The sequence below is a fragment of the Neodiprion lecontei genome, chromosome 7 (genome assembly GCF_021901455.1).
Source record: "Neodiprion lecontei isolate iyNeoLeco1 chromosome 7, iyNeoLeco1.1, whole genome shotgun sequence".
Lineage (NCBI taxonomy): Eukaryota > Metazoa > Arthropoda > Insecta > Hymenoptera > Diprionidae > Neodiprion > Neodiprion lecontei.
Window position 1 is genome coordinate 19,825,505 of NC_060266.1, and position 14,428 is coordinate 19,839,932.

The window sequence follows — 14,428 nt, forward strand, 5'->3', positions numbered from 1 at the left end:
ACGAGACGCGACGCGGATCGCCGCTGCACGACCGTTCGCTTCGCTCTCGAAGCTATATGAGCCAGTCGCGAGCTCGGCGCATGCGCGTCCCCCCTCCACCTCGACCGCCACGCGACCCACTCCCCACTCCGATCTCGCGCGTGTGTCGCGCCCGTTGCCCCCCCCCCCCACTCGATCCCCACGACTGCGGCCGGGCGGCAGCGGCGCGGTGGGAGGGGGGCGGTTGACTGGGTCGTCTGGGGGGGGGGCTCGCTCGGCGAACGTCAGTCTCGTACCTGCGGTGCAACGCGACGTACGTACGTCGAGAGAAAGGTGCATCGCGGCGCGCGTATAATTTCAAGCGTAACGCGAATGCGTGCGGACGGAGAAGTAGACAATCAGGAGTAAGTTGGGTGATAATTCGTCGTGTTGTTGCGCGATCGTGTTTAATTATCGTTACAGTTTCGAATGTTTTTCTGACCATTTGGCGGTAGTTGGTGGCGGCGGTGGGGGGGGGCAGGAATCGTTATTTTTTTCTGTTTTCTTAAAACCACACGAAGTACGTGTAGAAACAAACAGAGCAGCCAAGTGATGACGGTGACGTGACGAGTGCGTGTTGTTCAAAATTGTCTTCACCTGCATCTGTACGGATTACTAACGATTACGCACCGCATGAAGATATTGTGCAACTGTGTGTGATGTTGTTGATATTTCAAGCTAAGTGCGATTCGTCTACGGGACAGAGGGTAGCGGTCGTCCTGCTCCCATGACTCGCGTTCGATGTTCGATATTCGAATTTTTCTGCTTACCTTTATAGGCCGGAAGAGTTGAGAGCTGACGCTTTCGGACTCGAGCCGGCTTTGTCGTCTTCGATATGAACAACGGGGAATCCTTTTTCACCTTCAACAACGTCGACGACGACGACGAGATTTTAACTAGCGAATCATCATCGACGACCGTTCATCGCCCGGGGCTTTTCTAACGCCGGCTTTTTTTTACTCCATGCACCGTCCAATCATCCCCACTCTTAGAGAATTCATCGGATTGATCGATCGGCAGCTGTTTCGGTTATTTCGATTCTTTTTTCATCGTCGCAACACAGTTTTGATGCAGATTTATTCTTGTGTTCATTCGTGTTCATTCGATACATAGCGGTGTGTTTGATCATAGTGTGTTCTTTCTTCGGTACTATTTTTTTTCCTCTTCGTCGTCGTAAAATTTACACATATATATATATATCTCCGGTGAAATTCATCGTTTATGCAGCGCAAGTGATGAAAATAAAAATAATAATAGTGATAAGAACAAGAAGAAGTTGGCTACGGATTTGATTAATTACGCAAAGACGAAACGGAAAAACAAACGAAACACTAATGATATCCCGCGAATGCGAGGGTACAGCGAAGAAGAACGTTCTGTTAAGTAAAATATACAAGTTCTTGAGAAGGAAAAGTCGGTGTGCGTTTTGCCTTGACGATATTCGCTTCTATTCGCTGTAATTATCGTTGTTAATTCGATATTATACCTATTGTGTTTCATCTTCGTTAAATCTGTAGATTGAATTTTATCATTATCGGATTTGATATTATCATTATTACTATAACCTGTTGCTAAACAACGACAAAATAGATAAACGGAACGGATTAACCTATATAGGCAGATTGTTTCGATCAGTCCGTCCCCGACCAACGTCGGCGATACAGTGTGAAATACGAAACAGAAACGAAGCGAAGAAACTCCCTGCGGAATTATTGGGAGTTGTGTGTCTGTGTGTGTTTTTTTTTTCTTTTCTTTTACTTCCTTTCTTTCTTTCGTGTTTTCGCCGAGTGACGGTGTTTTTCGCGTGTGAACGTTGAAATTCGAAACGCGCGCGTTTGAATTCGAGCTGAGTGAAGTTGGCCGATTGTTTCGATGAACGGAAAACAATCGTTGCGGTGAATAAAGAAATAAAACGAAAGAAACACGCCTTTATTAATACACGACTCGCGGATTGATGCGATAAAAATTCAATTTCGAAGTAAAAGATTGAAAAAAAAAAGAATAACAAAAAAAAGTGAACCTCGCAAAAAAGATGAGAAACGATCGTTGTTGCCATTGCGCGATAAACGACAACGACAATGCCGCAACGGTTTCGGTGGTGATTCTGTGAGTGTTGTTCCGAAGATTCAACAAACCGCGCTACCTGCAATCTTCTTTCTGTTTTGGATTGGTGGTGATTTCGTGATATTCGAGAGTGGGTTTTTTTTCTTTCTCTCGCACCCTCGGTGTCTTTGAATGAACGAAGTGAATATGTCGCTAATCGCAGCGCGACCCGTTCAAGTTATCGAGAATCGGAGAAAGAGGACGACGACAACGACGGCGTTTCATCCTGCACGGAGAAACCAGAGGCAAGTTGTCAATTAGCGCATTTACATTTATTTATTCTCGTACAATGTGAAGTTCGTCGACGTTTTCGTTCCACCTTCGATTCTCAACGATTATTTGCCCTTTGCTTAATATCGATCCCTAGGGATTTTCTTTTTTTCTATCTTGTTTTTTTTTTTCCCCACCCGCCACCGTTTTTCTGCTGTTATTGTCACTAGAGGTCTGCGGAAATCCCCGAAGTTGATTTAATCCTTCTGGCTTTGCCTCGCATTCGGCGGCGGTGCGTGATTTATTGTAGTGGAGAATTTTGTGATGGTATTCTCGTGTAGTGTAGCGAATCCGAATGTAATCGCGATACTTTTTCAAAATGAAATTAATGAAATTTTTTAGGTTAATGTAACGACGCGAGCAATTGACTACACTTCGATCGTTTTAAACTTGCAAAGTAGTCATTATTTTTCTTACAATTTTAAGTTGGGTCGACGTTACGAACTTCAATTACCGTGTTCAGATTTTTGTGGCAAAAAAAAAAAATCCCTAGAAATCTTTTTTCTCGCGTTATGTAAATTTCGTGCCCCAAGAATTTTTTTTCCCCCAATGATTGCCGACGGCTGGATGTTTCTCCCTGAAACAAGCTAAAATTCTTTAGACCAGGACGATGATTAGTTGAAAGAGGTTTCTACTATACGCGCATTATAGATACTAGGGTGGTTTTTTTTATTCAACTTTTTTTTTTCTTTTTTTCTTTATCCCTTCTTCACGTACCCCTCGAAAGTTAGTTTTCAGCCTCAAACGAAGTCTCGTGAAAACGGAACTCGATTCCTAAATTGTAAAACTTGACTCATCCGGTTTGAATTTTTCAAACACTCGAACCGAAATATCTCGTAAAGTATACAAGTTGGAAAGTTATTTTTGAGTTTCATTTTCGTATCGTTCGTATCGAATACAAGATGAACATTTGCGTATATGGCAGTCTTGACTTTTTAGTTTTATAGAAAATTCGATTATCTGCAAAATGATACCAAAAACAGCTTTCCAATTTGCATAGTTTTTGATATATTTCGGTCAGTGTGTTCGAAGAATTCAAACCGGATGAGTCTTCTTTTAGAATCTTAGTTCCGGTTCACTAGGCTTCGTTTGAGGATAAAAACTTCGAAGGGTACGTAAGGAGAAAGAAAAAGTTTTTAAAAGAAACCACCATTACAGATACATATGTACACATACATTAAATGCCAATTTTTACATTTTTGTTTTGATTTCCACGTATCGTGTGAAATTATTCTCCTCTCACATTTCGGTCTCTTCAAAGATAGTTTCAAATTCTACCTTTTGATACTCGAGTCACGGTTGATGTCGCCGGAATTATCTTTTCTTCACTAATGGTACATACATTGTTTCCATATAGTTTTTTTTTTTACCCCTCGACTTTGTTGTACGTAATATCAGAGCTTGGTACAGTTGCCAATTAATTACGTTGTATCTTTGATTTGAAAATTGGCAAAAGTCTCGACTCTTCGTTCTTTCGAGACCAACTATCGCGATAAAAAAAACTGGCGAAAATGAGTTTTAGGATATTAAGCGAATGAATCTGTAAAAAAAAAACGCGCAAAACACAGAAGATGAGGTTGATGTTGTTCATCGTCATCATCGTCATCATCATCGTCATCCTGAATTGTTAACCTGAAATATGAATTTCTGAACAAATCTTCCATCGACAAAGCAATTGAAATGAAAATTCGTTGAAACAATCAGACTCGTCAAACGATATAATTGATCTTCATAGACTGTGTGAGAGATGAAAAAACCTGATGCGGTAGTAATGAATTGTAAAATTAAAAAAAAATTAACATCATTCCACGGTAGGTTTTTCACACGTGTTACAATCGAGGGAGGATAAGTGAAGAATATACCGCGTTAAATAAGACGACTAAATCGAATAACTAAACGATGATAATGTAGGTCAGGTCAGGTTGGCCGAGGGGTCGATAACGCGAGTTTGTTACACGGAACGTAAATTCCACTAACGGGCATCTCGTCTCTTAAACTGTATCAATGGTACGCTGCTGCTGCATTTATTTATTGAATAAAAAATGTTTGTACACATTAATATCGTACATACACGTGGTATAAAGTTTGAATTATTAGAAAATATGTTTCGGTTGTTTTTTTTTTTTTAAAAGCTCGTTTGGGTATTGTTTTTAAGACTAACCGTTGAAATAAAATTTGTCATAATTTTCACATTATATTTATTTATTGACATTTAAACAAACTTTGTCAATATTTTCGAGACGAAATAGTAAATAACCGCCCGACGTAGGGACGTGTGTGAAAAAAAATAAAAATAAAAAAATAAACAGTGTAGACGCGATATTTCAAAAAGCACTAAACCGATCCTGCTCAATTTTTTACAGCGTTTTTTTTTCACATACGTTCCTATCAGGCGATATACGTTAGGTTAAATTAACTATTTCGTTTCTAAAAAATGCACAAAGTTTGTTCGAATGTCAATATATATATATATGGGCTATTCCGCGTCAACCGGATCAGTCATCTCTCAGATATTTTTTTAATTTGGCATGTGGATTGTGTAAGGGGAGTTAGATTTTTGTGCCAAAGCGCGAATCTCATAATGCAAAATTCGATTTTTTATTAACAATAACAAATTAGACTCCCATTTTTTACAAAAATTCATAACTTCGGCAACAAATTAGATACAATTTTTTTTTTTTTTTCAAATTACGCGGAAAGCTCCATAGAATTTAAAAAAAAATACGAAATGGTAAAAAAAAGTTGTTATCAATTGTTTATTTAACAATTAATTTTTCAAAGATTTTTAAAACAGTGACCGACACGATCAAAAAATTTTTTTAAAATTCTGACATGTTCCTTGAACTGTACTACAACCTGTGAATTAATTCCAGAGGGGTGTTTTTCTTCGTTTTCGAGTAAAAAATCATTAAAGGTGTCGATGCGCATGAAATTGCGGCGCGTCGAGTCTCTACGTAATGGCGGGCGGCCGGTTGCCGTCCACCGCTACCCCGCGGCGGCGTCGCGGCGTTATTTTAGAGTCATTTTCACGATGTAGGACATGATTGAAAAATCTGAAAAAAATACTGTACCTTCACAAGGCCTGCTCAAAGCGATAAGTGAAGTTTCAAGAATGTGTTTTTCACCGTTTTTTTATTACAGAGATTCAAAATAACAGTTACGCACCACCAAATTTCGAATCTCTGTAATAAAAAAACGGTGAAAAACACATTCTTGAAACTTCACTTATCGCTTTGAGCAGGCCTTGTGAAGGTACAGTATTTTTTTCAGATTTTTCAATCATGTCCTACATCGTGAAAATGACTCTAAAATAACGCTGCGACGCCACCGCGGGGTAGCGGTGGACGGCAACCGGCCGCCCGCCATTACGTAGAGACTCGACGCGCCGCAATTTCATGCGCATCGACACCTTTAATGATTTTTTACTCGAAAACGAAGAAAAACACCCCTCTGGAATTAATTCACAGGTTGTAGTACAGTTCAAGGAACATGTCAGAATTTAAAAAAAATTTTTTGATCGTGTCGGTCACTGTTTTAAAAATCTTTGAAAAATTAATTGTTAAATAAACAATTGATAACAACTTTTTTTTACCATTTCGTATTTTTTTTTAAATTCTATGGAGCTTTCCGCGTAATTTGAAAAAAAAAAAAAAATTGTATCTGATTTGTTGCCGAAGTTATGAATTTTTGAAAAAAATGGGAGTCTAATTTGTTATTGTTAATAAAAAATCGAATTTTGCATTATGAGATTCGCGCTTTGGCACAAAAATCTAACTCCCCTTACACAATCCACATGCCAAATTAAAAAAATATCTGAGAGATGACTGATCCGGTTGACGCGGAATAGCCCATATGTATATATAATGTGAAAATGATGAGAAACTTGGTTTCAATGGTTCGTTTAAAAAAACAAAAAAAAAATATCCAAACAACGTATGAGAAACGGTATTTACGCTAGACGAGCCCCTCAATGCATTTTGAAGAGAGAAAAACCGAGAAAGAGAAAGAAAGGAGGTAGCGAGATACGGATAGAGGGAATCGAAGAAGTGAATTATAGACGGAGATGAGGTGATGCAGGTGATTTAATTACAATTAAATCCAACGACGGTTAGCCGAGGGTTCAAGTTGGGGTTAGGTATGTACTTGACGAACCGGAATGCAATTCCTTTCTCATTGTCAGAGTTTCTCTCCTTAAACGACAAAAATCTCTCTCTCCCTCTCTCTCTCTTCGGCAACTTTTATTTATTAAAAATAGAAATAGAAAGATACAAGCCGGTGAAAGAAGACTTTCACGTGTCTGTCGTATTCGTTGATTTGGGGAAAAAAAACAAAAAAAAAAAAAAAAAAAAAAAAAAAAAACAAAAGACCCCAAACTTTTTTCAATTATTTTTCATTTCACTCGCACCAACAACCCTGATTCAAGCACGCAGACTTTAAAATTGTTCGTTAAATTATTGAAGCGATGTTGAATAAACGATACACCGACGGTCAAAAAGTCGAATAAATCAACCGATCGATCGGTTCGAATCATTTTCGGTCATGGTGTAAATTATTTATACATAAATTGTGTGTCTAATAGCGATTATGCCCGATAGATAGGAACGGCGATATATTTTATTCGTCGGTCCGCTTCGAATCGCAGCGATACGTAATAAAAATACATTGTTAAAATTTTTTTTTGTACGGAAACGTATTCGATGTTTTATTCGGTTACGCAACAGTGAATTCACCGTATATACGTTCGCTGTTTATTCAATTTACAAAACAATACATTAAATTTACCAACACAATATTGTAAATTCAAATTACTCTATCGCAGTTTCTCTTACAATCTTTCGCTCAAATCGATCATTTTTATTCGCATGAAACGAAATTTGTCAATTTTCAACGGTAAGTAAATGTGTAGTAAATTCACGAATCATTTCCAACAGTGCGGATGACGAGTAATTTTGTAAAGCATAATAATAATAATAATAACAACAACAACAATAAAAGGAAAATAGATAAATAAAAAGAAACCGCGTAAGACGTTGTTGTCTTTGTTTTTTTTTTCTTGTTCTGTTTTTTTTCTCCAGTTCATTGAAACGCAAAAATGAAATGAGCTTCTTGAAACTTGAGTGCGGAATCATTGTTTCGACATCGATGATTCGTAAATTGCGCACACACTTGAAACATGTTGATATGGCAGTGTCGTGAAGTAAATTTTTTTGTTTTTTCATACATAATTACAATTCTGTTTACGTTATTATACAATGACATAAAAACCGAATATCCAAATAGAAAAAAAGAAATTAAAAATTGGAAATAAATCTGACGAACGATTGCGCTTATTTGTTTATTTATTTACTTACTTATTTATTTATTTATTTATTTATTTATTTATTTATTTATTTTTCTTACCGCTACCGCGAGACGAGGAAGAAACACGCGCAACGACGCGATACGACGGAACGTAATTAGCTTTGAAATTCCTTAAAAGTAATCGGTTATTTCCAGTTGAAATTCTATTGTTTGAAATACCTTGTCTTTTTTTTTTTTTTTCTCTCTCTTCCTCTTCTTCGTTTCAATTCTCAACCTCAGGGGTTAGGTAAAAAAAAAAGGTACAGTTTTAATTGAATTCCAGACGATTGGCATCGACTAATACGACTTACACGAGTTTGTCTCGACCTTATTTTACAATTTTCTTTTTTATCGACGGATCCTTGAAAACAGAACAACGGACATTCGTCACGTTCGAATCGGCGATCATGCATTGATCGATGAATCTTCTCCTCGCGTGTGTGTGTGTGTGTGTATATGTTATACATAATTTACGTGTAACAAGTGTGTAAGATGGTATTGGATACCTATCCCAGTTTTTCCCCATCGTCTTCTTTTCATCTACTCTCTTTGTTCGCCCACCCACCTTCCCCCCCTCAACGACTCTTTCCAATCGTTTTTCATTCTGAAATATCGGATCGTCAGTCAGTCAGTCAGACAGGCATCAGTGACGCGTGTCGGGTTGCATACCACGCGTAGCAGGCGTAAATGGTCCGTGACGTATACGTACTACTGTACATATACATGTATTATATGTACGATATTGACGTGCAGGATGCGTACATTATGACGCAAGAAGATAAGGTTGACGGGGGTGTCTGAAACCGATGGTCGGTATTTTTTATTTTTTATTTTTCCTTGCTTCAACTCGCGGTGAAGTGAAATTCTAATTTTCAGCTACGCTTTAACGCGACGCGCGGCTTATATTTTGGTTTGTAAAATTACTAGCGTCAGAGTATGTGTGTATATTATATACTAGGGTGGTCCTTGTTTAGGGTGTTGACGAATTTTTACCGCCCCATCACTGAAATCAATTTCAAATCATTTGAAAAGAGTCGCCAAATTTTTTCAGATTCTCACAGCGAGTCTGAGATAGCCCGGATTGTGATCGAAGTTTCTTATGGAAATGACGTGAGAAAAACTTTTTTTCGCACTATATATTTTATCGTGAAAGTAATAATGTTCCAAAAACAATCTGCAACTGCGAGGTTTCAGTCGGCGTTAGCGACGCTGTATGAAAAAAAAATACACATCATCGTTCGAGGCAATCTAGACGAATTGCACTTCCTCTAAATAAAAAAAAAAGTCAGGTTTCGAGGTTGTGCAATTCGTCTAGATTGCCGCGTACGATGATGTGTATTTTTTCCCAGTAGCACTAATTCTCACCAAAACCTCGCGGTTACAGATTATTTGGAACATCATCACTCTTGCAATAAAATATATACTGAGAGAAAAAGTTTTACCCATGTTAATTTCCATAAGAAACTTCGATCACAATGCGGACCATCTTAGATTCGATGTAAAAGTTTGAAAAAATTAGGCGATTGTTTTCGAATTATTTGAAGTTGATTTTGGGGATGGTCTGCCAAAAATTCGTCAACACCCTGAATAAGGACCATATATATATATATATATCAATTGTCAGACCCAGGTTGAGTTGGCGTGGAATGCACCGTACATATAAACGTAGGCATAGGTACGTTATAATCGCGTGGGATGATGAGATGATGTTGTTGTCGTCGTTGTTGTTGTCGTCGTTGTTGTTGTTGTTGTTGTTGTTGTTGTTGTTTTACCTCGTTGTACCGAGAAGTCGATGCTGTTCATGTTAGATAACTGCCGCAGGGTTATTAGCCTTTAGGTCCGCTGTTGTTGCTGATTATATAGGTGCTCCTGCAACGTCCTCGATGTCGTCGTCCTAGACTGAACGTCGACGATCGCGATTAACGTCGTCCTCGTCGTCGTTGCGTTGCGTTGGTACAAGAGCATTCATTAATACTGTAAAAGTGCTGTTTCTTTCTTTCTTTCTTCTGTGATATCAAGATCGGCGGTCGCGCATCCCGCAAAGTTGGTTAAAAATTTGAAAAAAAAAAAAAAACAAAAAACGTGACCGACGCACTATTTTATTACCATGAACGGAAGCTTTTGGTCTACACGGCGAAAATATTATTATGTATATATTCTGAAGATCTGTTACTATTTTCTGATAAATTCACTATTGCAAAAGTTATTTGAAAGACGTTAAGTAACTTTTGAAAGTGTAGATTTATGGTGGAATGGTGTAAGAGAACTTTTTTCAAGAGCTCTCTGTTATCTAAAAAAGTATTTCGGTGAATTTTCTTTGCGACGCTTCGTTAGCTAGTTATAAAAATCAGAAGGAGCAAAAATCATTTTTTCGATATTATTGTTATGGAATATAGAAAAGTGCGATGCGCAAACTCTTAATGTGTTGGTATTAGGGGGTGAAATTTTAACAGGCTTATTTTTATACCTAAATGGAACCTTTAAAACTTGTTTGGAGGAACAAAGTTGGGTAGAAAAAATCGTGTAAGAATTACGCATGAATTGTATACGGGTTATACGGATGTGGGCTTCAAGTTAACGTTTATACGATATTTAGTCGAAGCGAATCCATATCAGTAGTGTGGATTTGTTATTTTGGAAAAGCGGTAATTTTTTTGATACAATAACAAAAAAAATTAGGCGAATTTTGTTTGACGATATTTATTGATTGCGGTTATTTTATGAATGAATGTGGAAAGTTTAGTCAAATACTTTATATACCGGGACAATCTCTTGAAACTTGAAAATCAACCGCGCATGCGCGAAATAATTAAATCTCATTGGTGGGCAAAATCTTCATTCTTGTCTGCGACGCAGGCCGGCCAACTTACGCAAAATGTGTACGTTTGAATTCTCAAAGAGCGTAAGCATTAAATTCCGACTGTTTTTTTGAGGAATCAACTTTCCGACCCAGTAACAAATGCTTCCCGAACCTTTCCGAGTCACCACCTCTCAATTATTTGAGATTCTAACCTCGAAAATTCGCATCAACTGCATCGCGAATGTTTCTAGCTACTATAACAAATGAAATTTTTCTCAGTAAATTTTTTCGCAGAAATTATGTACCAGGCGGTAAGGATTTTGATTTCACTTCTTTTGGTTAAAATTTTTTTCCCCACGACACTTATCGTTCCCGGTACTTATCGGAACGTAAATTTTCACGCTGATACTTTCCACGTTCCAGAGTGAAATTTACTTGCCAGTTTGCACGTTAATGTACTCGGCGAAAAATTTTCGCACAAGAGATGCTTTTGGAAGGATTGATCGTACGCTGTACTATAATAACAATTCCGCTGCGGGTTAGGTCAGGTTCGAAGTAAATCGGCCCTGAATTCACCCCTCGAATCTTTTGGTACGTTTTTTTTATATTTTTTTTATTCTCTCTCCCAATACACGTCACAACGTCATGTACGACCAGCACGATTTACGTGCCGCGACACGCTACGTGCGGCATATTTATGTACGTGTATAGGTAAAAAATACACAGGCGTGCGTAACTTGCGCGTATAAACGCATAAGGAGCATAAACTGCGACGCGGCGTCGAGGGACCCGAACGAAACTCGTGTACGTACTTGTGTGTATGCTTGTTTGGATAAATAATGTGTCTATCGGGGCGCCGGGCCGGTGAATTTGATTTGATTCACCGAGCGAATGGCTGAGCAGCGTTCCGCGGCATCTATACGAGGCCAAGAAACCGACCGAGTAGAAGGACGGAGAAAGAGAGAAGGAGATGAGCGAGAGAGAGAGAGAGAGGGAGGGAGGGAGAGGAAGGTGGATGCCTCTGTGTCGGAACAAAAGAGGGACGCGACGTACCCGACGACTACGTTACGACCGACGTCGACGTCGGCGTCGCGGCGCTTTCGCGGTGCCGTCGTTTCTCCCCCCCTTGCTGCTGGTGCTGCTTGCTTGCTCGCTTCGTCCGGGGGTTCGCGCCCCCTATCGATTCCCGGAAAGTAAATAAAATTTCGCCCCTCGTTTCTGTTACCTCGCGAACCAACCTTCCTTCACTGAGCGAGCTACCCGGCGAGTGAGTGAACTTACGCCGAGAGAGATGGACGGATAGATGGAGGGATTTGGTTTTCTTTTTTTCTTTTCTTTTCTTTTTCTTTTTTTTTTTTTTTCAACAGTAATTAATTAGAAAAATATTTTATTGTTAGTAATATGGAAAGTTGTTCTGGTAGATGATAAGTTATTTTAATTACAGTAACTGGGAATTTATTGCGGTGAATGAAAATTTATTGTAAGTTGTAGTAACTGGGAAATCATTTTAATTGTAGTAACTGGGAAATTGTTGCAGTAAGTGGAAAGTTGTTGCAAGTCGTAGTAACTGGGGAATGAGTGAAATTGTACCAACATGAGAAGTTATTGCAGGAAATGAAAATTTATTGTAAGTTGTAGTAACTGGGAAATCATTTTAATTGTAGTAACTGGGAAATTGTTGCAGTAAGTGGAAAGTTGTTGCAAGTTCTAGTAACTGGGAAATCAGTGTAATTCTGCTAACATGAGAAGTTATTGCAGGAAATGAAAATTTATTGTAATTTGCAGTAACTGGAAAATCATTTTAATTGTAGTAACTGAGAAATCATTGTAATTGTGGTAACGTGAAAAGTTATTGCAATAAGTGGAATGTGATATATTATTTAAACGCGATTACGTTTCATAGTATGTATGACTCACCCTGCATTTTTTTTTTTTTTTTCTAACTCCACCACTTCACGGATGTACACGTTACCTACTTGATCTCTAAGCTTTTAATATCGCTAAAAGCGGTCGTTGGTTGTACGTGTATAGAACGTTTCACGACAAAACGAACGACGTTCAACCCTGACGACGATAACCTCTCGCATCTGTTTCCCATTTTTATTTCACATATCGTTTTTCTCCGACTCCGGAAAGGCGATCGCAATTCTTCAAATCGCTTTTCGTAATCGTCTCTTTTTATTCAATCCCCTTCAATGGGGATATAACGCAACAGAGGAGAAAATTATAAATAATTTCCTCGTATTTTAATCGCACAGATTTTATCGCGTGTCGTGACACGAATCGGGTCGAATAAACATTCGTTGCTAGTTTGAAATATGGAAGAATAAAAGATTCGAAAATAAAATGAAAAGCAAAATGAATGAGAATTGAAATTGAATCGAGTAAAATTACATTTTTTAATCAGGAGCGTTATTACGGTATACGGTCTAACTAATTTCTTACTTCTGAGGATTCTGCTTTTTTTTCCTTTTCTTCTAATTTTTCATTTTCTTCATTTTCAGCATATATATATATATATATGTATATATATACGCATAACTTAATATATCCAGGCGGTAAATGCGACGCAACGATTATCCGACAGTTAGAGATAATCTCTTGCAATATATCAAAGTCGGCAAGCCGCGTCGTTGAAGAAGGCTGTCGCACTTTGAAACTAATTGCAACACCTCGATGCGAAGCGAGTCTCTCGAGCCAAGGATTAGGAAAATTAGGTGAAACGAGGAGGTGAGAGATGAAAGTTTAGGGTAATCGAAAAAGGGAAAAAGTTTATATGCATCAAGTTATAATCCCTGATACGTGAAACAAGAGCATGTAAAACTTTCCCCGGAAAATCATCTCCTCTTATTTTCTTGCCCTCCTTTCTATTTATTTTCTTTTCTTTTCTTTTCTTTTCTCTTCTGCAAATCCAACGACTTACGTTACCTTCCTATTTTCACTTTCCTCTTCTCCCTTTACTTGTTTATATTTATTGCGCACAGACTACGAAGTTTGACAATCGATTTACCACGCGGTGAAGATAATCAAACTTGCCACCCGCGCTGATAGTAATTTCACAACAGCAACAACAATTTACACATGTTTGTAACGAAAAAAATAATACGAAAATATTGACTTATATGTCGTAGAAAATATAACCGACGACGTTCGTAAAAATGAATGACTATGAATATAGAATTCAAGCGTACATGGTACTGCGAGTACTTGATATTTTAAAGAGGTGAAAAATATTTGTTGGATAAAAGTTCTGAGACAGGGGACAAGAAAAAAAAAAAACAAATTACGAAAATGGAAATTTAACGAACAACGCGTTTTGGGGGAAGAGAAAAAGCCTCTTGGATAAAGGGATTCCTTTTTTGCTTCCTTATACCTTTTTATATATATGTAGTCGGCGAGGAATTGGAGGCATTAAAACAACCCAGAAGGTGAAATTTGGTCAGTCCTTCCGCCTTCTTTTCTTCCCCACATGCCGCGCATGCATGCGCCACGCACAACCCGCGAAACTTGATTTATTTTGATGTTTCTCCCCCCCCCCCCTCCCCCTCCCGCCCTTATTCTACTCCTTTCTTGCTCGTACCTTCATACATACCTTATGGATCGCTGGTTTAGGGTCTTAGACGGCGTTGGTTACGTAGGTTGTTGTTTTGCAGGGATCAAAAATAAATTATACGTATATATTTATGTATATATGTATGTATACGAGGGGCCGATAACTCAAGGAAGTGTTGAAAAATTTATAAGCCTTTCTTGACGGAATTGCGTATGAAAGTAAATCGGATGAGAGTGAAATAATGGTTGAAAAAACGAGATTGATATCGTTGAAATTCGCACGATGAGATGGAAATGAGTGGAAATCGCGTGAAATCAATGTTAACGAATCGGCACCGTTCATCA

The 14,428-nt window shown here is 38.3% G+C and overlaps 1 protein-coding gene across 1 annotated transcript in view; it reads left to right on the forward strand.

Annotated features, from left to right (window-relative positions):
* The first annotated feature begins 291 nt into the window (after positions 1–291).
* LOC107222257 (irregular chiasm C-roughest protein-like) overlaps positions 292–14,428 on the forward strand; it is a 90,772-nt gene continuing 76,635 nt past the window's right edge. Inside the window, exon 1 of the mRNA XM_046744866.1 lies at positions 292–2,366. Coding sequence (XP_046600822.1) covers positions 2,254–2,366 — 113 coding nt within the window. The 5' untranslated portion in view covers positions 292–2,253. The remainder of the gene's footprint in view (positions 2,367–14,428) is intronic.